This window comes from Colletotrichum scovillei (genome assembly GCF_011075155.1).
Source record: "Colletotrichum scovillei strain TJNH1 chromosome Unknown Contig00004, whole genome shotgun sequence".
In the NCBI taxonomy this organism is placed as follows: Eukaryota; Fungi; Ascomycota; class Sordariomycetes; order Glomerellales; family Glomerellaceae; genus Colletotrichum; species Colletotrichum scovillei.
The window spans coordinates 121,233-146,586 of record NW_023336262.1 but is presented as its reverse complement, the minus strand read 5'-3'; the positions used below and the strand labels follow the sequence as shown (position 1 = coordinate 146,586).

General features: G+C 54.7%; 5 protein-coding genes across 5 annotated transcripts; 2 read left to right on the top strand and 3 right to left on the bottom strand.

Moving 5' to 3' along the window:
• The first annotated feature begins 3,195 nt into the window (after positions 1-3,195).
• On the top strand, positions 3,196-8,030 carry HER10_EVM0011471 (TBC domain-containing protein). The gene has a single exon (XM_035480903.1). It carries the CDS (start codon positions 5,014-5,016, stop codon positions 7,753-7,755), a length of 2,742 nt encoding a protein of 913 aa, XP_035335378.1. The 5' UTR covers positions 3,196-5,013; the 3' UTR covers positions 7,756-8,030.
• A 130-nt stretch (positions 8,031-8,160) lies between these two features.
• Positions 8,161-9,529, bottom strand: HER10_EVM0008516 (ubiquitin-conjugating enzyme). The gene is made up of 2 exons (XM_035478034.1): positions 9,122-9,529; positions 8,161-9,034 (listed from the first exon to the last, which is right to left on the bottom strand). Exons 1-2 carry the CDS (start codon positions 9,143-9,145, stop codon positions 8,564-8,566), a joined length of 495 nt encoding a protein of 164 aa, XP_035335167.1. The 5' UTR covers positions 9,146-9,529; the 3' UTR covers positions 8,161-8,563.
• Positions 9,530-11,962: 2,433 nt separating this feature from the next.
• On the top strand, positions 11,963-17,139 carry HER10_EVM0009789 (breast cancer protein). Its single transcript, XM_035479263.1, has 2 exons — positions 11,963-15,305; positions 15,368-17,139. The coding sequence occupies exons 1-2, from the start codon at positions 13,366-13,368 to the stop codon at positions 15,675-15,677; spliced, it is 2,250 nt and encodes a 749-aa protein (XP_035335259.1). The 5' UTR covers positions 11,963-13,365; the 3' UTR covers positions 15,678-17,139.
• Positions 15,939-16,952, bottom strand: HER10_EVM0011396 (sterol desaturase family protein; the record flags this gene model as incomplete). The annotated part of the gene is made up of 2 exons (XM_035480829.1): positions 15,939-16,443; positions 16,537-16,952. 2 exons carry the CDS (start codon positions 16,950-16,952, stop codon positions 15,939-15,941), a joined length of 921 nt encoding a protein of 306 aa, XP_035335369.1.
• Positions 17,140-18,779: 1,640 nt separating the features above from the next.
• Positions 18,780-25,177, bottom strand: HER10_EVM0006925 (uncharacterized protein). Its single transcript, XM_035476496.1, has one exon. It carries the CDS (start codon positions 21,911-21,913, stop codon positions 19,238-19,240), a length of 2,676 nt encoding a protein of 891 aa, XP_035335053.1. The 5' UTR covers positions 21,914-25,177; the 3' UTR covers positions 18,780-19,237.
• Positions 25,178-25,354: the final 177 nt, after the last annotated feature.

Here is a 25,354-nt window from a genome sequence, read left to right as displayed (position 1 = left end):
GAGGTTATAGAAAGCTCGGGGACGGGACAGCCCGAAGAGATATGGACTGAACGCTTTCCGTGCCCAATGCTCTGCGTGTTCCTGAGATGGCCGAGCTCGTTCCTGACTATGCTTATGGTGTGTATGGTTGTGGAGTCTATTGAGAATGTTGGGTAGTATCCGGCTCTCCGGAAACATTTCGGATTTGGCACAGCTTCAGCCAAGGCCCAAGGGAGAGGTACGATATGCTTTGGAGGTATCTGGGCTGGACTCGCCCATCGGAGCAGCCGCCGAAAGTGTCCATCGATGACACGTCGGCGATGCGCGGAAGATGGCGGCCTGGAAAATTGCGCGATAGTAGGGTAGGTAGTGTTTGTGTTCGTACTCGGCCGGGGCAGCGTGTAAAAATGGAGTGTCCTGATTGCTCGAAAGAAACAGGTAAGAAAACCGGGACAGGAGTCTCGACGCTCAACTCTCAAGCTCGAGTGCTCTGTCACGAGGATCGAGATGGAATTCAGGCGAGGCGAAGCGAGAAAATAAACGAGAACAACTTCTCCATGCCTTGTTTGTGATGGAGCCGATGATCGAGATCAATGTAGTAGCGGCCGGCGTGAGAAGGGATGATGCATGCCCGCTGGTAGCGATATGCATGAGAACCGCCAGATTGGTACCCGTTGTCCCTCCTAGCGGCGAAAAGCCGTAGTCTTCGTGGGAGAGCATCCAGGGTACTTTTGCTGAATGAAAACATCTTACTTGGGACATGACCTCGGTTCTCTCAGTGAAAATCTCATTCACCATTGAACATGGCACTTAGAGAAGCAACCCTAACCAAAGCCAAGGCAATGCTGTTGGCGGGAAAAGCAAATGCCCAAGACCGTTTAGTCGGTCCACATTCCACAACTGGATATCAAAAAGAAAGCATCTCCAAATGGAGAACAGTACCTAGCAGAATAGGGTCATGTGGAAAAAGAAAGAAATTCGAGAATAGACTAAGGAGAGACTACGCTAGTAGCGACCAGAGAGCCCTGCCAACGGCGTTTTCTGGGTCCAAAGCACGACGGGTTGGGAAAGAAAAACATGAGGAAAAAGAGCCTCTCCTACCTGATGCATACAGAGTTCTCCATAGAAGAGAATGGGTCAACAAGCTGAGAATGCCGATGGCGGTGCAGATTTTCTCTGGGAGACGGCTCGAAAAGGGAGAGTTGGCCAGTGAGGATCGTTACGGTACGTTACCGGGCCCTGGGCCGGGAAATTGTAAAGTGATTGGGCAGTGGATGATGAATACTCGTTTGGGAATAGCTTCAGGCACCAGAGACGCTAGCAAACCCTCTTCCCGCGAAGTGGAATAGCCAGCGAGCCAAAGGTGGAGGGCCGGCCCCAAACTGTCCCAGTGGGAAGGGCCGCCGGCGCCGGACAGGAGACAGGCCTTGTTCGCTGGCCCCTGCAGGTAACGGCGCTGCTTGAGCCCCCTGCAAGCGGTTGGGTTGCGTCTCAGCGTCTGATATCGGGACGTTGCGGCGTTTGCTGGTGGTGAGAGTTGGTCTTGTTCCTCTGACTTTTGTGTCACCATGGCATCCAACGGTACGAAGTACGGATATTCGTTCGGATATGTATGAGATATCGGTAAGGTTGTGCTGCTGCTCTCCCTAGTCCTCGAGTACGGATACCTGTGAACTAGGGTCAATAATGCGACACCATGCCATGAGAGTGCTTATCGAAGTCACCCACCGCCCGCGTTTCCCCTGTCCAGGGCTTAAGGGTTGGGTAAAGTTCTTCCCTGTGCCTGTGTAGATACCCTGTCGCTATCGATTTTGCTCTTCTCGCCAGCTCATGAGTGGGCGTCATATCGAAATATTGTTGCACGTTCCGGATGCGCGAGCCAGGCAGGGAAATGGTCAAGGCGCCGTGGTAATAACACCCAGGACGTTATTGGGCGCGGGTGATGCAAGGGAGGCGAGAAACCCGCTGGAAGAAACATGAGACGACGGTACACATGCCATCAGGTGAATTTGGTGGCAGATGCAGGTACTCTTGTCCAAGGGCCACATCCCGAGTTGATGGATCCTGCTTCTCGAAGGAAGAAACGGGGACGTGACCAGGAAGAAGAGGACCGTGGACATGGGCGACCAGGGCGACATGGGGCCTTGGAAACAGGCGCTGACCGACTTGACCAGGCCTAGGTGGAATGCTGAGAGATGATTGACGAGTGACTGCGGGGAAGGATGGCACCTTGGTCCTTAGTAGCAGGTGTGCGAAATTTGGTGACGATATGGATGGAGTGATGAATCGGATTGATGAGATTTTCTCAGCACCTGTACGAAGCACACCTGGGAGCTTGTGAGAAGCGACGATTTGGGGGAAACAAGAGTCGAGGATGGGCTGCAAAAGTGGTGCTGGCACCAGCTTTGACTGACTCTCTTCTCTCACCGTTTTTAATCAATCTGTGTCGTTGCGAAGGCGGCTTTCTTCCTTTTCGGGATGGGGGTTCAGGTTGGTCGTTGGTTTGTTTGGTTCTTGGGATCTTGGTCTTGGTCTTGGTCCTAGTCTCGGTCTCGGTAGGAGGGAGACGTGAATGACTGACTCCATTCCATGTTGATTGCGACCCTTCGGAGTTGGCGGGTGTCTCTCAGTGTCCGCTCCCGCCATCGTACGGATAGAACTGATTTAATGTACGGATACTCCGTGTGTTGCGGAGTACCTATACTATGGCGTAGGTGTCCCTGTTCTGTTCAGTGGAAACTTGGTAAGTAAGCATACGAGCAGCGAAGTAAGGTAGAGATTGAGGTGTCTGCTCACCATCATAAGCGGAAGGTTGGAATTTGATAACAAATTGCCTTGGCGTATTCTCTGATGGTCCGTCCGCTTCACAAAAAAAAAGTTGGTGGACGAGCATATTGAATTTCCAGTCGTTAGGGATTATGATATCGAGGGAGTGACCACGTCAGGCGAAGGACAAGCGAGAGAGCAAGGGGAAAGCGAGGACGATCCAAGTCTATCCAATCTCCTCATCTTATTCCGTCGTTCTTCCCTTCCTTGTTCTTTGGGCCGTTGTTGCTGTCGTCGTCTTCGTCTCTTGTCTTCGCCTTCCATCATCTTTGGGCCTCGTTCCTCCCTCCCTTCCTCCCCTCCCATCCCTCCTTCTCTACCTTACCTTACCTTAACCTTACCTAGAACTAATTATCTCCTGCACCTTCCTGCATTTGTCTGCTGAGGTACACCTGCACCTGCACTTGCACCTTCCTGCCTGCGCTGCACCTGCAACTTGCGTCCGCACTGGCATCCAATCGCTCCTTCCTCTTTCTTAATCCACCATTAGTGCAGACTACCTCACCTTACAACGGCAACAGCAAGAGCGACATCAGCCCAGGGCAGCTTCCTCGCCGTTGTTTCTGGCGGCTCTTTCCCTCCTTAATGCAGCCTTGGTTGTTCCTTGCCTCCTTCTAAGATTGTTTTCCGTTTTTTTTCGGCATCCGACGCCGCGCTTCTCGTCGGCGCAATTGGCCCGAATTTCAACATCTTTTTTTTCCTTTTCCTCTCTTCCTCTTTCTTCTCATTCCGTCCGTTCGTTCACCTGGGACTCGAGTTTGTCTTGCACTTTCTTTCCTGTCTACTTTTTCCTCAAGGTGCCAAGCAGAGCACCGCAAACTTCCCATTCGTTCCATCGCTCGGCCACTCTCGACCGTATTTCAACCTACTCGCACGCTGACTGCACGATACTGAGACGATCCGTCTGTCAAAGAGTAACCAATCACCAACCGTTTCCGATACCCGACCGCCGTCTTTCTTTGCTTCTGCCTCGTGGCAGCGTCGCCCAAAATCTGACGCACGAGTCAATCGCCCTTTCGTCTCCGAGACACTTCAAACTTGGCGCCGCCACGAATGCCCAACTCGCCCTGATACTTTCAGTGCCACCAAAACAAAAAGAAGGAGACCAACGCCTTGCACAATTGGGGACTGGAACCCTTGAGGAATCCCGTCATCGTTTCTCGACCTTCGACAAGTCCTCTTTTATTGTTTTTTTCTTGTTTTCATATTCCCGTTCTGGGCTTGAGCCAATGACGACGCCCCCGTCTGGGTCCAAACGCTCGCTTCAGTTTTAGCATCTTCATCTGCGACAACAGGCATCCGCCCCCAAAGGAGATTCAGGTCTCCCCCCAAAACACTTCCGCCAACCACCATCCTTTCGTCCAATCCAATTCAACATCTCTGGCCGACTGGGGACTTTCAGAGGAGCACTGGAGACCTGCCACAACACCACAATACTACCCAGCGTGCCAGCCTACCGCACCACCCGGATCGGATACCGCTCCCTTGCTTTCTCCTCACTTTGCCCACCACGGCGAAAGACGACGACAATCTCCTGCATCTGCAATTGATCCGTCTGTACTTGCCTGAGCGCCTCGTCGCCGGCTCTCTGCATCTGTTGTTTCGCAACTCCCGGCCTACTACCTCCCAGCTCAAACGACGCCCATTGACTCAGCTGTTGGTCGATCTCTGACGTCCAACTTCACCCCTTACATCCAGCCCCCAGTTTGCATGCGCATGCGCATGAACTGTACTCAGGGTATCACCTCGTCTCCTACGCCCTGTGACGCTGGAAACCTGCCATTCCTTGCTCGACTCGTCCCGATAGTCACCCTTTTTTCTGCACCACCTTCGCACCGACCGTTCTTCATCCCGCCATATCCCGGCTACCAGCAGCGATCAACCACTGGAACCAGCCCCGCCCGACCAATACCCGTCGCGACCTGCTGAGACTATTCAAAGAGGGTTGCTGCCAAACGCAAGGTTTATGCATGTGCCGCAATGCTATCGTCAGGAACGCTTTTGACTGCCCTACCACAATCAACTTGCAAAACCATTACAGATACTTGACTTCGCTATCGTAACACCAGTTACAATCAACTACAACTTTGCCGACAAAGAGACCCGCAAAGGAACACCGTCACTGGCAGTCTCAACGCGTTGTCTGCGAATCCAATTGCTCGAGTAAAACTTGCTGCTGCCATATAACGGCCTGGGGAGTCAGCCACGATGACCCTCATGGCCATGGCAGCGGACTCTGGCCATCCCGACGCCCAGATCACCCCCGGAGCCATGGCGGATCAGGACCCTACCGTCCAGCGCCAGAATAGCATGAAGCATCGCCAATTCGGTATTTATGCTTCAAGGCGGACCCATCCGAAACCCATCTCAACTTCTGACGTTCCAGAGCGTCCCAACTCCGACTTCCCAGCAGCCTACCCACCACATGCACATCCCTTGCCCACATCCCCTCCGCGCTGGGACTCGCTCGCCAACAACTCGAGCAATTTTGGGATGCAACAAAACTCGACGAGCCCCCAGTCGCAGCCTCAGTCCCCTCGACGTCCTACCTATGATTCCGCCCAGCACTACCCCTCCTCCCCTACGTTCCCCTCGCTGGCACCGAGGCCGGGTCACGACCTTGACGACGACTTGAGCGCCGACGAATGGACAAGCAGAGCCGCTCGCTCGATCAGATCACCGATCCCGTACGACGAAGACGACCGTTCCTCGATCGACACCATGCAGGTCGACAACTTCTCTCGCCCGAGAAGGCCGAGCATCAAGCAACCGATACAAGACTCATACCGACCTAGAGCCAACTACTCTCCTTCAGAGCCGCGTTCTGACCCCAATTCCCATCATCAAGCATGGCCGCGGCCACGGGGTCAGTCCGGATCATCTGCAAGGTCGGCCTCGACGTTTGCCTCGATTCCAGCATCGGGAGGTGACCTCTATGAACCTCGCGCCCCCTCTCGTCTACGAAGTGCCCCGCCTCCGTCAGGCCTCACCCGTCCTCCAATGGCCTACGGTCGTGTCGACAGCTCGAGCTCTGGCCTATCTACATATGCCAGGGAGGCGCCATGGATGAGTGGTGAAGACGAGATGAGATCGAGTTACAGATCTCAGATGACTGCGTCCAGTGCACAGGGAACGTACGTGACGGAAAGAAGCAGTGTTCTCACCAAGAATAGCTCGATTCCATCGCTGTACGCTAACGGGGAGGAGCTTAGTGTCGACGACGTTATGGGGATGTACGAAAAGGGCTTCCGAGACGACTCGAGCCCCGAAGACCACGACGACGACGACGTGCGTCCCGTTCCGGCGGCGGAGATCAACAGGCGGAACACGAGAATGTTGGAGGCTCTGAGTCAACCATTGACCGCGCCCGCCGCCACCTCATTGACTGTCCCGACTTCGGACACAATCGTTCGCGAATCGACCGAGATGTTCAGGGTATCTGAATACCCAGCATCTTTGCCAAAGGAGCTCGGCTTGACGGACTATGATCGAAACAACGATAACAAAGATACTAATGAGAAGCGAGACTCTGCCAAGTCTCTTCAGGCCGACACACCAGCTACGTCTCCGCAGCTGAACAGCCCATCAACCTCTTCTGCGCGAACGGCCGTAGATCTCGAGCCAGTCGAAATCGAAGACCCAGGCGCACGAGACCGATATGGCTTCAAGAAGGCCAACCAACATATCACCAGGAAACAGTATGATGCCTGGGACAAGGGTTACTCTGACTACCTTGACCGACGGCGCAAGAAGTGGACTACTTTCATGAAGGAAAGTGGACTGATGACGAACCAACCTGAACGATTCCCTCCCCATAGTGCGAAGGCGAAACGTTTTGTGCGGAAAGGCATTCCGCCCGAGTGGAGAGGGGCTGCCTGGTTTTACTACGCAGGAGGCCCCGCCATTTTGGCGAAACATTCAGGTCTATACGACACTCTCCTGCAGAAGAAGGCGAAAGACATTGATGTCGAGGCTATTGAGCGAGATCTTCACCGGACATTCCCGGACAATGTCAAGTTCAAGCCTGCAAGCATGGCGTCGAAGCCAAACACGGAACCAACTCGGGACATTCAGTTAACGGACGACTCCGAGAGCGAGGCCAAGAATGAGCCTGCGATCATTACTTCCCTGAGACGGGTCCTGCACGCATTTGCTATTTACAACCCACGCATCGGATACTGCCAAAGTCTCAACTTCCTAGCTGGCCTGCTCCTTCTGTTCATGGATTCGGAAGAAAAGGCCTTCTGGCTGTTGAATGTCATTACCCGCCTATACTTGCCCGGCACCCACGAGATGAGTCTCGAAGGCTCCAAGGTGGACCTTGGTGTCTTGATGAATGCCATCAGGGAGTCCATGCCTGCTGTTTGGGCCAAGATTGGCGACGATATGGAAGGCGACCCGAACGCAGCGCGGCCGGTGAAGCCAGTCAAGAAGCCAAGGGTCAGGAGGAAGAACCAACCCAGCATCTCGTCCAACCGCCTGCCGCCCATCACACTTTGCATGACGGCGTGGTTTATGAGCTGTTTCATTGGTACCCTGCCTATTGAGAGCACATTGCGTGTATGGGACGTCATCTTTTACGAAGGCTCCAAGACTCTTTTCCGCATTGCCTTGGCTATCTTCAAGCTTGGAGAAAACGAGGTTCGATCTGTCACGGATCCCATGGAGATGTTTTCCGTGATCCAAGCCATGCCTCGCAAGCTGCTGGACGCCAATGCACTAATGGAGGCTTGTTTCAAGCGTCGCAACGGTTTTGGGCACATCAGTCAAGATACAATCGATACGCAGCGGGAAGAAAGGCGTGTAAAAGTCCAGACAGAGCATCAAAGAGCCGCCACGTACGCAGGCGCCGTGGACAGCGCCAACGCTACGGAAGCCGAAGGCGAGGTCCGTAGGAAAGGCACCATTTTTGGACGTAGGAGGCTGGGCAGATCGGCAGAGGTATCGTGAGCCGGCCACAGAGGAGGAACAAAAGTTGCATGCATGCATTAAGCCACGGCGTTTAAGGGAATATTTGCATTTCAAGGGTAATGACTACATGGCATGCGGCACCATTGGGAAGCGAAAACGGATATCATTCTAGAAGAGGGCGGCGCGGTCACGCCCCTAGCATATTGGATTTTTGGTTCGGCATAGAACATATGTGGAGGAAGTGCCCGAACGGGTGAAGAACAGTCTCACCAAGTTGTAGATACGATGTCTGTTAGCATCACACAATGCCCAAGCTTTTTCTTTGTGCCCCTTGAGTCCTGCGAGTCTCTATGATTGGTGCTATTCGTTTCTCTAAACAGTTGTCATGAGCAACGCTTCGAGTGTTCAGATGATCACAATGCCACTATGTCAATTCCAGGAGGTGATGATGAGTGATTTGATTCAGCGTCCTGTAACAATCTAATATGAACGCCGTCCTAGATAAAGTGCATAATATGGGACAGTCCAGACTACCGATCCACGCAATGGACCGGCTGTTGGCTGCCAAAGCTCTGCTCATGCCCTCTGAAAGTCTAGAGACTATTCCAAATCCATGGGAAAAGCATGGAACAATTTGAAATCCCATCTCCCCAACGCCGTTAATGCTCACTGTCTGGACCGACCAACGCCGTCGTTTTCTATACTCTTTGCTTGAATCACTCGAAAAAAATGGTTGGAGTCCCCAGGAGCTCTCGTGGTGTTCTGGTCGTGCTTACGTCCTCTTCTGCCCCGCCGTGGCTGAGAAGACACTACGCACATCGTGCTATTACTGGCCATGATGCTCGCTTCATTTGGCAGGCGGTTCAGAGGCGGCAAAGCTAGCCGGGCCCTTTGCGTAGCGCGTGACGTACTGCTTTGCATTCTTCTCAAACTCGGGGCGGTTATTCTTGAACTCGTCGGCGATGCGGGCCTCGAGGGGGTCGTCGGGCAGGGGCTCGACGAGGAGGGAGCGGACGGCCTCGAGGACGGCGGCGAGCTTGGTGGCGGGCTTCCAGTTTTCGGATTTGAGCATGCCGAGGCAGATGTTGCCGTTGGCGTCGTTTGTGATGTTGGGGTGGTAGATGCGGGTGGCGAACTTGACGACGGGGGCCTTGAAGGGGTAGTCTTTGGGGAGGTCGACGAGGACGGCAAAGGTGCCGCCTGCGTAGGGGGTGTTTTCGGGGCCGGTGAGGGAGACGTGCCAGGCGTGGAGGTCGGAGTCGCGGGCGAGGGTGATTGTCATGCCCGTGGGAGGGGTCGTGGTGACTTCGGTCAGTTCCTGCGCGTGTGGTTTTTGGGGGTTAGTCAAGGATGGTGGTCGTTTGTAGGGGAGGATTTGGGGGTTGCGAGAGGGAGTTTGGCGTACCTTGGCGATGCGCTTGCTCGACATGATGGGCGATGTTGCGTGTTGGTTGTGTATTCTGGAGTGTTGATGCTGGGACTGAGTTTGGGTAGGTGATCGGTGAGCTTTGCCGAGTGGGAACCGGGGACCCTCAAGGTTGTAAGCTCTCGAACGACAGCTGGGTGGTGAAGTTTTGGAGGGTGGGAGAGCTGTTGACGAATGAGGTTTGGAGGGAGAGTTTTCCTGTTAGATTTTAAGGCAGTTTCGCATGTCGGATACTGGTAGCAGAAATGGCAGACACCGTGTCGAGGTTGGTGAGGATGTTGGCGACGATGTCGTTTCCAGATTGGCAGTGGTGTTCTGCTTTGGGTTGGAAAAGTACGTAGTCAGCTTGGTGTCTCGGCCGATGGCGGGGTAGCTGCCTCAAAGGCGTGGTGGGGTGAGGTCAGAGGCAGCCAGGTTGGAGCGTCGCAGTGCCAAGGGCGGTTCTTCTTACCTCCCTTACCTTACACTCAGCATGAGCCCAGCCCAAGGTACCTAAGGTAGTGACGCAGCGGGGTAAAGACTCACACGGCGCCACTATTCAGCTGAGGCATCAGGGAATTGAGATTCATTCAGGTACCGGAGACTTGAGAAAAGCAGGGCCTATCCAACAATGGTCAACGATCCTCCATACTCCTGTTCTTCAGCTTGCTTTATGGGCTTATTATCCAAGGGATTGTCTAATGGACCAATCTCAGTGATGTAGGGACCAAAATACCTATTCACTAACATGAATTTGACCAACACTTAGCTTGTGCGAGCAGACCAACATTCTCAGCCATGAGATGCCTCGAGCTCAACCCTTTTTGTGTTTGTTCCATGACTGAAGTCGATCATCTAGTTCATCTTCCATCTCATTGGGACGTCAAGATGTCGCTTCAAGTGAATTAGAGTTTTTTGAACCTCTAGATTCGGAGTTGCACACATGGACTGCTTGAATTAGGATGGAACATCGTAGCGACCATGATACTCTCTGGACCGGTGACCCTTTTGTATCACGCTTCAGTATACACGCAACAGGTCCTTTTCATCCTCTAATGCGATGACTTTTCAACCTCTGAGGACCAGCGAAGGTTGTCACCGCATCAATACCAGAAGCAGACGCTGAGACAGAATCGGAGCCTGGGCCTCTCCTCTAACACCGGCCAACAAATCCCACTCAGTCAGTAAATCAAGACGAAGCGAGATGTTCGTGTCACCAAGAGTTAATGTAAAAGGCATGTCCTCTTTCTAAAAATCGTTCGCCTTCTCACTCCACGGCGTATGCTTGTGCCTCTACTTATGGCTGTCACCTTTACCTCCCACGTTACCTCTTGGCAGCGGCTGTCTGCGTTCCTCGTCCATATTGAGGGGACTGAGCACGCGAGCCCACTACTGTGTGGGTTGCGCGGCTTGCTTGCGAGGCACCGACGCGGCCGGGGACCAAGGGACACAACGAGCCGGGCACGTTATGCATATCCTGAAGGGGGAATTGCTTGCCATCTCAGATCTTTGCATCGGAACGGATGTCTGGGGAGCTGAGATGAAGGAAACTTTCGTCAGTCGACGCTCATGGTGCCGTAGACAGAACTTCACTATCTTGCAAATGTCACGGACATTATCTATTCCTCGTTCTCTCGACCAGGTCACCCGGTCGAGAACACCATTGCCCTTCCATCTGTGATAGACATGGCAAACCTTGAACATGTGACTTTTAACATGTGTCCCCTATTTCATTCAACCAGCCATGCTGTGCATGCTGACCAGACGGTCGGAGAAGGACCAAGGAAAACGCCGCCAGCTTCTGCCTGCAATGCAAGATGCAGTAGCGGATGATCTCTTGGCTAGGGTTCCTTGGGTCCGGCGATGCCCAGGCCCTAGGCTGCTTAGCAATGGCGTCTCCCGGCGTTGATTCGATTTCAGTCTCGGAGACTTTGAATCATCGCTTCCCGCGCGCGAGAATACCAGAGGGATCAGTCCAGACTAGCTCATATGCATCGTCAGGGCTTCCCGGCTGCTTCTCACTTTGCCTCTGTCCAGCTTTCACTGATCGGGAAATAATTATCCACCGTACGACATAAGCAAATCCATTCTCCTGTGAGGATACGAAAATTCTTCAACATACAGTATAATGAAAGTGGCTGATGAGGACCGGAGCGGAGGGAGTAAAGGCACGCGCCCCCGATGTAACTCGGGGATTGCCAGCAGCCGAACGACCCGATAACCCCGGGGCCATCCCCCACTGACCGCAGTATTGGATTAGTGACACTCAATGAGCTATCCAACTATCCGTGGATATCTTGGGGCCGATGGATCAAGGACACACCAAAGTGCGAATGCGGATGCGGAAGCGGCAGGCTCAGCCACCACTCAAAGGCACGGAATACGACGCTATTTCTGCACAGGTCGTAACTTTCTTCTTCTGCTCACTCTCTCCAGCAGGTCCAGTCTCTCTTCTGGTTCTCGCTAGCGGATCTTCCCTGGTAAAATGGCCCTGAAGCTGTGGTGGATAGCTGTGTGATTCATCACTCAACTCTCTTGTGAAGGAGCCCTACCTTTCTCACCCTGCGGGGGTCAGAAGAATTGGCCGCTTTTGCCTTGCTCGATGCTTGAAAGACCGGCCAATTTCTCTGTGCCTGCGTACTCACCTAGAGTCTTTTCTAAAGAGCTCACCACAACTTCCGTATGGGTACTTTCGTGAACGGAGCTGCGCCTCTCTTTAAGAGAACAATACTCCGGCCGATGTAGCCGGATCTGCCTACAGCAACGCCTTACAGGTTCTCTCTAGAGTCGCCTGTGTACCCATAGACTCAATATATCTGTACACAAACCAATATACATCCACACAACGCTCACGAGCACCGGCACCATCCCATCCCATCCTATCCATCAACACCCCCGTCTCAATTCTCGACCGGTGGACTCGCTGGCGCATGAACGAATAACCCTTAGCTCCAGCTCTAGGAACCCATCCGAGCCCATTCTCTCAACCTCCCTCCCTCGTGCCCCGCGCCACCTGGATCGAAGGTACAACTGCTTTAAGGCCCGGTCACCCCTCTCCGACCTCACCTCTTCATGCCCTGGAGCCGCGGATACGTGTATTTGGCAGTTCTTCGTCAGTTGTACGGTAACGCGCAACGCTCACCGCATATACCACACCCACTTTGTCAAAGCACCCCTGGCCCATCTCACTTTTGCCTGTCAATGACGGCCGTTGCGAACTCTTGGCCCATCTGACGCCGCTTCTGTATTACTGAAGGTAATGACTTTTGCATACTGTTCACTGGTTCAGTACGTGCACCCCTGACTTGTTCAACAACTAAGCTGCGCTCTCACTCGCCGCCGCTCACCTAAGCCTTTTTTCATACATGTACTCGACCATACCTTGCCGTGGCTTGGCTTATTTGTTCCCTTTTCTTACCGCATGCTGTTGTTGTTAAGCCAGCCTTTCTAACTTTCTCACCTTATCGTCAGCAGTCACATCAACGTCGTCACCGGCAAGAGCTCGTCCTCCAGCCTTGCCTTTACCCCATGATACCGAGGACACCCGGACATCTCTTCTGATCCTCAGAGCTCTCCTCTTCCACAAGCAAAAGATCCACCAGCAGCACAAGCTCACTGAGTGACTGAGCACGCGCTCTCGACCGCTTTCGGCTCTCACTTCTCCATCTCAGTTTTTAGCTTCCCACGTCTTTGTCTCCATCTCTATCCTCGCCGAACAGCGCCATTTATCGAGCACCCTTGCGTCCGTTTTTTATTCCCAGCCAGCTCCGGGTTGCCACCAAGAAAAAAAAGGGACGAAATCGAAGCTTCCACCAGAGAGCTCCAGACTGGTACACTCACACTCACAAACACTTGCAAGCACACAAAACCAAGCCAACTCACTCACTCACTCCCACGAGGCGGCCAAACTAGGCAAAAGACGTCATCACCTTCGCCAATCGGCATTCCAGATTCGGACTCTGTCGACCCGTGTTTGTTTCAGCGCCCAAAGTCCGCCGCTGGGGATCCACGGCCCTTTTTGCCTGCCGCGAGCTTCTCTCACTCTCACTCTCACACTCTGTCAGCGACTCGCCGGAGCACTTCCGGTTTCTAGTCATCCCCGTCGACTTCCCGAGGTCCCGACTCAGTGACAAACCAGCCCGTCTCGTGAATTTCTTGTTCTTCTTGTAGTTGGGCCACGTTGCAATCTGCCCGTAGGAAATACATACGCACTCACTCTTGGCCCTTCTCATCACGCTTTCAGTATGAGTAGACTGGGCTCGTGGTTCCGCTCGGCGGGCAAGGTAAGCAGCAATGCGAGCCCGGCCGCGTCGTCAGTCAACCTCTCCTCCAAGGAACTCTCCGCCAAGGAAATGGCCGATATCGAAGAGGCCATGGTAGCCGCCGCCTTCATCATGAACGACGACATTGATGGCGCCGAGGAACGTCTGCGCAAGGGCGACTCGGCCTTTCACCAGCTGGGCCTGGCCATGACGACGTTCCTCCGCTCCGTCCTAGGGTTCGAAAAGGAAGTCATGAACGAGGCCTCAAAACGGCTGGCCGACACGGAAGCGAAAGCATGGGCGGATTACAAAAAGGCAGAACGGGACGCCACGAGCAGTAGGATTTACGCGCCGGGCACCGAGTTCCTACTCATCCATGCCGAGTCGCAGCTCATGGCGGCCGTCGTAGCCGTGTTGCACGAGAGTCTGACGGAAGCTCTCAAGGGGTTCTATAAGCTCCGCAAGGCGTTTGTCACCCTTGACAGCATCATGATGCAGGAGGCCAAGGCGCTGGAGAAGGACAAGAACAAGGCTGACCCGCCGCCGCTGCGGCAACGGATGAGCGAGGAGAAGATGCCCGGCAGCTTTGACGACGAGGAGTTTGCCGACCTGGAGCGCAAGTCCGATAGCGACATTGAGTTTGTAGACGCCAACGAGGTCCCCAAATCGGGAGCGGTCACCCCGGCGGAAAAGAAGGTGAACGACTCAGCGACGTTGGAGACACCGGCACAGGATCTGGCCACGCTCAGTCTTGACTCCGGCACATCGACACCCTCAGGCGATGCCAAGCTCGCCCCTCTCCAGGTATCCTCGCAAATGGCCGACGACTCGGACGCCGACTCTGGCGTCTTCTCGAACCCCGTCGACGCCTTCATCCACAGCGGTGCAAACATGTGCTTCGGCATGCTGCTCTTCATGCTCAGCATGGTCCCGCCCGCCTTCTCTCGCCTACTGTACGTTGTTGGCTTCCGGGGCGACCGCGAGCGCGGCGTGCGCATGCTCTGGAAGAGCACACAATTCGACAACCTCAACGGTGCCGTGTCGGGTCTGATCCTCCTGGGCTACTACAACGGACTCCTGGGCCAGGCAGACATCACGCCCGCGGAACGGGACTTTGACGCCAACGCCGAGATGGTCGGGTACCCCGCGCAAAAGTGCGAGGCCCTCCTCGCCTCCATGCGGACGCGGTACCCAGACTCCCGCCTCTGGCGCGTGGAGGAAGCCCGCGTCCTGGCGCAGCAGCGCAACCTCGCTGACGCCATTAAACTCCTCACGACAGGCCAGGAGTCCAAGATGCGTCAGGTCACGGCCCTTAACGCCTTTGAGCTCGCTCTGGCGGCCATGTCGCACCAGGACTGGGAGCTGATGCAGAAGACGTTCCTCCGCTGCCTCGAGCTCAACGACTGGAGCCACACGCTGTACTACTACATGGCCGGGTGCGCCGAGCTCGAGCTGTACCGCGACGCCTTCCACGCCGAGAAGAAGGACGAGGACGAGATGCGCCGCCGCAAGAAGAAGGCCGAGGAGCTGTTCCGCAAGGCGCCGACGACGGCAGGACGGAAGAAGTTCATGGCGCGCCAGCTTCCGTTTGATACCTTTATTACGCGCAAGATTCAAAAGTGGGAGGAGCGCGCAAAGGAGTTCAAGGTCGACTTGGCGGATGCCGTCTGCGTCAGCCCCGCGCAGGAAATGGTCAGCTTGTGGAATGGTACAAAGAGGATGAACGACGAGGAGCTGCACATGTCGATCAAGAGTCTGGGATGGGAGCGGTGCACTCTCCCGGCCGAGGCCCTGGAGAAGGTCAAGAAGACGCCCGACGAGGCTTCCATCCGGTCGATTTGCCTTGCGGCTATCTACAGGACCCTGGGACGCTTCGAGGACGCGAGGACAATTCTGCAGACGGAAGTCCTCAACGCAGACAGGTACGTTGGCTTGTGACCTCTGAGAAGTAACATTCGCAAGACTGGTACTAACGACATGACAGAGCGGCATTCAAGGGCCCGACAAAGGACGAGTATCCCCTGCCGACAGCCCACTACGAGATGGCCGCCGTGGCCTGGTTCGAGTGCTGCCAACCCGAGAAGCGTCAGGCCGCGGCAGACGAGCCCACAGACGCCGAGGGTCAGGTCAAGGCGGTGGCAGACTACCGCAAGAAGAAGATGAACGAGTGCCAGGAGTGGCTCGACAAGGTCGTCGCGTGGGAGGCGTTTGTGTTTGATGCCAGGTTGGGCATGCGTGTGCAGGCGGCGCTGGAGACGCTCAAGTGGTTCAAGAAGAAGAACAACTGGGTGTAGAAGGGCGGTAGGCAGCATTTTGATTCACTGGATTTGCTTACACATATACAGGAGCCTGCCTTTGGGCGCATCGGATCAGGGACCTGGGGGACTGGAACACACGGTTTGGTGTAGACTTTGTCGGTATATATATAAGATACTTAGACGTGTTTGGCGATTTGGGGGGGTATCCTCGAAACATATAACAAGCAACTGCATTCATCGCACAGCAGAATCATCCAAACTCACAAGAAAGGAAATAAGAAACCAGTAAAATCCTCCTCAGCTGCTCTTCTTCCCCTTGCGTCCGCGGCCCTTCTTCAACTCCTGAATGCCACCCTGCACGAATCCAACACCATTGTTGGCCGCCCTCTCACTACGCTCCTTGATTCGGTGCTTCTCCGCCTCAGCTTTCATATCATCAATCACGTCCTGCCCTTCGCTCGTGCCATGAGCCCAATCCAACACACCCCAGGCACCAAAGTTTCCGTCCCCTTGCCCAGCATAGTGAATCGCTGTCCGACGCGTGATTCCGCCCATGACGATACCCGGAACGACGCTGTACCCAGACATGGCCATTGTCTCCTCAATGGTACAGAAGCCAACGAACAGAAAGTACGTCAATAGATGAGGACGAAGGACCACAGCCGGCACGAAGATGGGCACGATGCGATGGAGCAGGAACGGAATCGGGTGGTCGGCGAAGAGCATCAGCGAGAATGGCGGCGCGGCGCGGACATGGGCGTACGAAGCATGAAGCTTGCCTACGCGCGTAGAAGTGAGGCGTCTGCCGCGGGAGTGTAAGACGCGCGTGTGGATGTAGTAAGTCAGGACCTCGCGTGCGGCGATCAGGAAGGCGACGTGCTTTATGAGCTGGAACGGCAGCGGTAGGGCTGAGGATGCGCGGAAGAGGGGTTCGCGGAAGTAGGATGCGTACGCCAGGCTTGTGCCCCCCTCGAGAGCGGCGGACAGGGCGAGATTGAACAGGGCGAGGGCGAGGGTCTTGAGAATGGTTGGGCCGTGTGTTGGCGGGAGAGCTGCGGCGCCGGCGGTCTTTATCGATTCGGAGAGGGAGGGGAGGAGGGTGTCGAAGAGGAGGAAGGCGAGGGAGGGGATGAGCCAAAGGATGAGGCGGATGGCGACGGCGCCGAGAAGCTGGATCTTGAGGGGTCCGTGGGAGAGGACGAGGGTTGTCCAGGTCATGTAGAAGAAGAGGAGGTTGAGAGAGGTCGTCCAGGAGGTTATGGAGGGGGCGAGGAAGTAGGAGACTATCGGGAGGGAGAGGAGGATATCCATGGTGTTGAGTGTGTAGGTGTGGTGAGCTGCTGCTATAAGATGAGATGAGTGTGGCTGAGGTCAGGTGTAAGTGAAGTTAGAGTCGAGTAGGTGAGTCCAACTCAAGAGGATGAAACCAAAGTCTTGATGGAGATATCAGTCTCAAGATTGAGAACGGCGATAGACTTTGCGACTTGGCAAAGAACTCATGGCTTTGGTGATAGGGCTGCGCTTATGGATGGGAGGGCGCATGGTAAATAAGCAGCAGCAGCATCATCCAGGCGCACGTTGGCAGCCATGACGTAGCGTCGCATGGGTGTGTTGATTCTTGCGTCCCACCATGAACTAGCGCCAGAGCTGCATCAAACAGGGTATCTTGAGATGGTTGAGGCCTGAGAGTGTTTCTCCGTACATTCAAAGTTAGGTCGTTAATCAAACTTCAACCACTCGGCAGAGGAAGGAGGTCGCTTCCCTAATCGTCCCAAGCCGGACTGCATTCCGACCTCGTCGCGGACTGCTTGGCCCCACTTTGCTCCGTCGCACCGGCCCGGGGCTGGTCTTGGAGAATCATGGCCCGAAACCTTGCTTTAAGACGGTTCGTCCTGATCCTACATATCGTAGGGTTGGTGTTCTGCCTTCCTTTGCTCCTCGACCTGGACAAAAATTTCTTTGACTATTCGGTCCACAAATTGGCCAGTGACAGACAGTTTTCTTGAGTCCATTAGATTTCAGCTGTGATCGCTCTCTTAAGTCCCGCCCTCTCCAGTATTATCTCCAGTATTTGTCCTCGCTGGTCTGCGGTTTTTTGCCCTGGATTTTACGAGGGGGCTAGATGGGAATAGGTAGGACAAGGAACAAAGAGTGGTAGGCCAGGCTAGCAGAAGGGGGTATAATGTGTAAGAGCAACTCTGTTTGAGTCGTTGTCCAAGATAACTCTAAATGACCTCAAGCATAACGTGGTGTCATTTCTCCACCATTTTCTTCTCCTGATACTTTAAGTCCTGTAGACCGTGACATCTCTCACTTGAAGTTGGCCAAGCTGACTTCCTCAGGTCGGCCAGCAACGGCACGACACAACAGAGCAATGAGAGAGTATCAGAACCAGAAATAAAGCTAAGGAGGCCCAGTGGGTCCTTCCTCAAGCGCAAAAGGGCAAAAAACCACACACATCCCCCCAAAACCCAATCAAAACCATCAAAAATCCAAAAATATCGACGAAGACAAGATTCGAACTTGCGCGACCGAAGCCATGTGCTACAAAGGCTCTGAAAATACAGAGTTAATTCGAGGCACACCCATTAACCACTCTGGCACTTCGCCTGGTTTGATGACAATCCATGGTCTTGTTGTGGACTAAGTTGGGCTGGGAGAGGTTGTGTGGATGCGTGGGTGGATATTGGGGCGGGTGGGCTTGCGTGCGCATGTCTTGGATCGAGATCCGCACTGGGACTCAGCCGCAGATAAGAGTGAGATCGGTCAGACGGGAAGCGGCATTGTGAAATTCGGGTGGCCGTTGTGCAACTTGTATGGAAGCTCCTATGAGAGGGTAGTCTTATGTATTTGGTTCTCACTACCTTACATGAGGTAATCTCACTTTGTCAACTTCCACTCAATTATCTATTTCGAATGAGACTCGGGCAAGGGAGAGAGAATAGCACACCAACAAAGGTGGGATATGGATTCCACGAGGAGGGTCGTAGATCATGTTTTTCACTACGATTCCCTTGAGGTCTCTGGAGGCAATGGAACCTGGACGACTTCAAGACAACTAGGTACTCAGGCCTAAAAGGAAAAGAGCCACAAGAAAGCCGTCAGACATTGCCGAAAGACATTATTTTCCACAAAGGAGATCGTATTAACACATTACTCGGTGTTTGTCCGCAGCTACTGTGCGGTAAAACAAGCCGATGCTGTACTACTGCTATATACTATGGAGCGATGCTCTTCAACAATGGCCGCTTCATGAAATAACCCTGCCGACCCTGGTGTCTTTTTTCCTTACGGCTTCGGAACCCCTTCGAAGCTCGTCCCCATGACTCCCAATCAACCAACCAGCCCGCCCTAAGCCTGCAGACGCGCTCGACGCCGATGCCACGCAAAAAGGTATCCAACCACGCATCATACATGGGCCGCCTGAGAATAATTACAAAACTCCCCCCTACGTAGGTATTGGATATAAATCAGAGGTGTAGGTCAAATCATCAATGGTTCAAGGTCATTCAAGTGTCCAAGGTAGAAAGAAAGAAAGAGAAAAAAAAATGTGACCGTAAAATGGGGGAATCCCTGACCTCAACATCGAGGTCCCCTTACCGCGTACCAGTTCTCCGGCCGCGGTCGTCCTTTTTGGAAGTGGCTCGCAGCCAGTCGTCCCACTCCTTGCTAATTTCCATGAGCACCGCGCCCATGACACCAGCGCTCGCCATCAAGCCGTGGCCTTCGCCTTCGAGAACGCGCACCTCGCAGCGCTTCATCGTCTTGCCAAGCCATTTGACATTGTCAACCGGTACACGGGTGTCACGGCTGCCGTGGTGTATAACGACAGGCCGTGTGATATCAACGTACCGGAAACCGATCGTGTGCCTGCGTTCCAGGCAGACCAGTAAGTCTACGGCAGGGTTGGCTCCTGTTGTGGCCAGCTCCCAAATGGCGTGCGTCAATCTCGTGTCGTAGATTGTCTGACGTTCTTTATCCATCAACGCATCCGACGCAGCAGCAATGACCTGTGCATCGGCATCGTAGTGCCCTTGCGCTGATGCCGTGCCGGTTGGCCTGATTCTATCCATGGTCTCTGTGGCGGGCAGCGTAGGTCTACCAGACAGGTCGTCACCTGTGCTGTTGCGATCAAAATTCAAGCCAAGGTTTTCCTTGTCGAGGTGGGGTGTCGTGTCCCGCTTGCTCCCATGCGTCGCCGGGGTGTCCCGGCCAGTGGTCGCGGTCGATTTGCGCTTGCTGCGTCTGGGGTTCTTGGGCAGCGAGCTGGTGATGGAACTACTCGTCGCAGACATGAACGAGCTGTTGGCAGCCTTCAAAAAGGTTGTCGGGAGCGCTCGCAGGATGCGCTGCGAGGTAGGAATCGCGTTGGTCGGTGGTAACGCCTGCGACGTGCCAAAAACGTTCATCTGAGACGGCGGGATCCAGGGCGCGAGCAAATGGATCTTGCCCCGAATGTGTTGGGGCATCCGGAGAGCAGTAGCCAGCGCGTAAATGGCGCCCGCAGAGTGGGCGAGGATCGAAAATTTGGTAATCTTCAGCGCCTGGCAAATGGCATAGACATCATCGGGCCAGCTGAGTGGCGTCGCAGTTCCATCGGCGTACGACTCGCTATCGCCAACGCCAGGCCTGTCGGGTGTAATGAGACGAAGCTTCAGCGTCAACGCGAGCTCGTCGTAAAAGGCCGTGATATATCTCGTCAATCCCATTCCCACACAGCAAAACACAGCCGAGCCATCTGCATCTCCCACCTCAGAGAAGGAAATCACACGCCCGGTTTGCGGGTGTCGGATCTTTTGCGATAGGCGAGGAGAACACAGGTACGACTCAACGGCATCGTCAATCGAGTCTGCACTGCGGGGACGCTCATACCCTGCTGGCATGCTGTTGCGTGGATCGGGCGACGCTGCAGAGTTGCGTGAGCTGGCCTGCGACTCATCTCCCTTGGGACTCAGCGGCTGGGAGAGCCGCTTGAGTCTGGAGCTACTGCGCTTCATCTTGATGGCTTCACCTGCGTCTGGGGCCTCGCGTGTTGATTTGCGCCTACTATTCCGGTCGGCGATCTGCTCATCCCGACGACGACCTTGAGCAACAGCGGGGAACGGTGCACTATCCTCCACGTCCTCTTCTTCAAATAACGGTCCTGTGGATAGAAAGTTCTCGGTATGCCTGGACTCGAAGAATGGGCGGCTGAAAGACCTTCCGGATGCGTCGGCCGATGCTCTAGCGAGGTCGTTTTCGGAAGCATGGCGAGACAAGTGTTTCCGCCTCGGTGCCTCCCTTGAAGAGGTCTGTTCCTCTCCTTCAAATATTATTTCGTTGGTGCTATTGGCGCTTTCTCTCTTTGATCTAGAGGATCTCGTAGAGGATCTCTTTGCATTCGCTCCCGTCTTGAAGAGAGACGAGTCTCGCGCGGGTATCGCTCTAGGGCTGCTGGCGGTTTCGGGGCCTGGGCTCGCCATTTCGTGGTGTTTGCGGGCGCTTCCACGGGTAGGAGAGTCTGGTGTGTAGGCGGGTTCTTCGCTGATGGGCGTCTCGGCGAGGAAGGGATCGGGTCGTAGGGAGGCTCCGGTGAAGCTGCTGGAACTGCGGTCGCCAATACTCGCGCGCTTCTTTTCTTCCTTTTCTCGTAGTCGCTCTTTGGAACTCATGTACATTAATCCCCTGTGACTTCTACCCTGCTTCTTACCCCAACTGTCAAATGAGCGCTGTCTCTTGAGCTCTGGGGTGGGCGCAGAGCCACGTTCTACAGAAAGATTGCCTATGCTCTGCGCATCATCCCGTGACCCAAGTGAACCTTTGGAAGAGGGCCTCGAAGAACTTCGCAAGAGGGACTTGAGGCCACCGGATCCGTCGCGAGCGGGTGAGGACTTGGGGGCGGTCAAGGGCGAGAATCCGGAGGGTGGTTTGGCGGTTCGAATAACGGGGGCGGATGCGGCGATCTCGTCGAGTGGCAGGTCTTCTTTCCGGAGTTGTTCGAGTGAGGGCTGGTGAAAGGCGCCGTAGTCGACTCCAAAGCTGCCTTGGCGAGGGGTTGCGGGAACTGATAAGCTCGGGGTGCTGCGCTCAAAGTGTTGGTCGGCGGGCTTGGTTATGACGGCAAAGCTGGTGATGAGAGAAGAGATGACCTCGGGAGAGCTGGGAACAGCATCGGCGTGGCGCGACGGAGGAGGTGGTGGAAGAGAGCGGTTGCGCGGCTGAGGTTCAGGGGTTTGAAGATTCCGGTAGCGCTGGGGGATAGGGGGGATTGAGTTTGGATCGTAGTCGTCCATGGCGACGCAGGGAGAAAGAAAGAGGTTACGGGTAGTCGACGGACCACGCCAGACCAGACCAAAGTGCCCAAACCAGACCAGCAGACCACGCGAGCGCAGGACGACACGGAACCGGCCTCAGGATCCAGGAGAGGGCACGGAACAGTTGCTGGACTGACTGCTGCGGTAGGCGGGCGGGCGGTCGGGGCGGCGTGCTTGTGGTGGGCAGCAAGCAGAAAGGCTGCAGTGTGCAGTGTGCAGGATGCAGTACCGTTCCAGAAGCAGAGTCGTACAGCGAGAGTACTCTGTACGTACAAACAACCCAACGGGTGGTGAGATGGGATGAGAAGAGGGTCCGGGTGGCAGCTGCAACTGCGACTGCGACTGTGACAGTGACAGACCCAGCAGGAACAATGGAAACGGTGAACTAGGGCGGCCGCGAGCCCCTTACCGTGCGTCGATCGGGATCCGGGCTGCACCACGGTCCACGAGTGTCGGCGGATTGGCGAGGAAAGGGATAGGATCTCACTCTGGATCGGGTGTAGAGAAAGGCCTGGAAAGGCTCGCGTCTTTTCGCTAGCACTGAACACCGGCGGCGAGAACGAGAACGTGAACGTGACCAGCAGACGTTGGCGCAGGTACGCGGAGTCGGTAAGGTCGACAAGCCTGGTGTGCCTGGCAAGGTATGGTGGTTTGGTACGGCTACGGGAGCGCAGACGCACGAGGAAAGGCGCGGGCGACCAACTGCGAGTGGTGGATAGAGCCAGGGAGACTCTGGAGCGTCCGGTGTCCAGAACCAGCGAGGCCGGCGTCTGTGTTCATGCAGGATGACCAGCAGCGGTCGCGAGGTAGCTGTCAGGTACTGGCGGCGTACTGCATGTAGTGTAAAGGAAAGCAAAAAAAGGGTATGGATCTGGCGTCCTGGTACGAGTACGTTGATGCGGGCAGCGGTGGCTGCAGCTGCAGACAGGGTGAAGCGGAGCGTGTTCGGGATAGCGTCTCTGGTTTTCTTGCGGATTGTCTCGTCTTGTCTCGATTCTCGCGTTGATCGACCGAGAAGAGGAGATCAAGAGGGGGCCGTGCTCGAGGTTTTCTTGGTTGTCTTCTAATTATTGTTGCGGCATTGCGGCCTTGCCCTCAAAGCATAGGTGGTTATGCCCCTGGAATTGTTAAAATTCACTTTTTGTCCGCCCCTTGCGCTCGATCAGATGAGATTGAGAAGAGAGATGGTGGGTGGGTGTTGTTGGACGTGATTGGCAGTGGTGCGTGGGTTGGAATTGGGCGGAATGATTGACACAGTCCGACTCCAGATCGATTAATTGGTTGCTCCGAGTGACGACAAAAGTATGGTTGACAGGCAGGACTCTTAATTCTGGGCGTTGATCTCTCTGCCCTTGACCAGATCGGGGATGGAGGAAGGATTTAGTCGATAAAGGGGGGTCAGGCAGAAAAATTGAGAGTGAGCCGAGAGAAAAGGGAAAGGCGATGGAAGCGCGGAAGACGTGGGAAGCCAAAAGTCAGGCTCAGATTGATCCAGTTGCCCAGCGTCGCATTGACAGGTGAAAGAAAGGCGGCGACGGCGGCGGCGGCGGCCCAAAGACAAAGCCAAAGGGCGTTGAATCTTGAAAAAGCGAGATGTATCGGCAGGTATCCGTATTCCGTAAGGTAGCCCAAGCCAAGGCGGCAAGTCAGAAAGTATGTGTCAATGGGAAAATGACGGACAGTCGGACAAAAGTGTATGACCTGAATTATTGATTGCGCTCCCTCATCTCACCGGAAGGTAATATTGGGTGGTCTGTCGAATAAGGTGGTGGTTGTGACTGAACATGGCGCAACGGCCGTATTATTAGCCCCAGAATGGTATTATTGACCCCCAAGCCCCCCCCCCCCCCCTTCTGCTGGGCTGGGGAATGCGTCTCTCTTTTCGCAGTGTGCATTGAAACGTCTTGCGTGGTGCGGCGTCACCACTGGGATGGCTGCGCAATGCCGATAGCACATCAGACAAGATAGCAGGGACGCAAGGGCGAATCATGTTCCATCCATGTCTGCTCAACGATAGCTGATGTCCAGCACCCAGGGGAATGGTACTCTGGAGAGAATTGACGGCGCAGTTGGATAAGACTGGATGAAAACGAGACGAGGGAGGGATGAGTGCCGTATGACGATGGGCATCCAACTTTGGCTTGCTCCTCGCCTGCACCCACTCTCGACTGCGTATTCGAAGGAACTTTTTGACGATGACAAGGGGAAACGAGGGTGAGATGGGCAAATTAAATTGGAAGATGAATGGAAGGAAAAGAAGATTCGCTCACCCGCAGACCTGTACGAATAAGCCCGCTGCCCAATGCTCAGATTGCAGTGGAAGGTGTAACTTGCTGCAGTGGAAGTGCGATAGAAAGTTCCTGCCTGTGCCTGAAGTCGACCCCTCCAGGTGCAAATCTCAATCCAGGCGCACGGGACCGAAAGAGTGGGGTAGATGACAGGGGCCACCCGGGGCCAAAATTCGAGAGGAAGGAACGGGAGGTCACCAGTGACGATAGCTTCAGAGTCGCAACTGCCTCATGGAAGTCGTCGCGCAACAGAAGGAAGGATCCTGAAATTGATACTTATCACACCTGTCAGCTTGAAACAGTCCAGTCAACTCAATCCCTCCTTCCTCTGCAAATAAAAACAAAAAAGAGTAACTGCTAAACGGTAAACCACGTGTTTTGAGCAAGGCGCAAAAACTCAAAAAAAGGGTTCAATTTTACCCCTGGCCCAAAGCTCCGGCAATTGACCAATCCCAACTGCAGCATTTCAGACCCCGCTTTTCCGGCCCGGTGCGGATACCAACAAGGGCCCTGTCCACTCGGTGGGAACAAGGGACGGGAATTCCATCCGAGGAATTGCAATACAAAGAAGCTCGCAGCATCCAATAATCCGAGCCAAGAAGACAAGACCAGAAAGCAAACAAAAACGAAAGCGGCGGAAGAACGCGGGGGCAGACGCGGGATGCGGGAATCGCTAACAATAGAGAAGCTTCTCTTGCCCGGCAAACGTTCCGGGGTGCTCAGCTCCCGAAAGTCTTGACGGACTTGAGACGAGCTGCGCAAACCTACGCCAAGGACTAGGAGATAAATGGCAAACTTACCCTTCGTGTTTTATCGCTGCTGCCAAAGTTTCTCTCTCAGTGGTGAATTCGGTCAATACGCTAACAAAGCTGGGTTCGATTGACTGTGGCTGGGTTGAACGAGCGCCGGGGCAAAACAGGTCGTTCTTGGAGGGTTCGAAGTGGCTAACGCACAATGAGCATTCAGGTCAACTCCAAGTCAAGCCCAACACCACAACATCCAGACGGGCGAAAGCAACTATATATCCCACTCCTCACCGAACCCTGCCGTGCCTACCCAGCATGCGAGGGGTCACACACGATCTCCCTCCGAGTCTCGGTTCTGGTGCAGCGCCCGCCCGTCCCTGATTAAC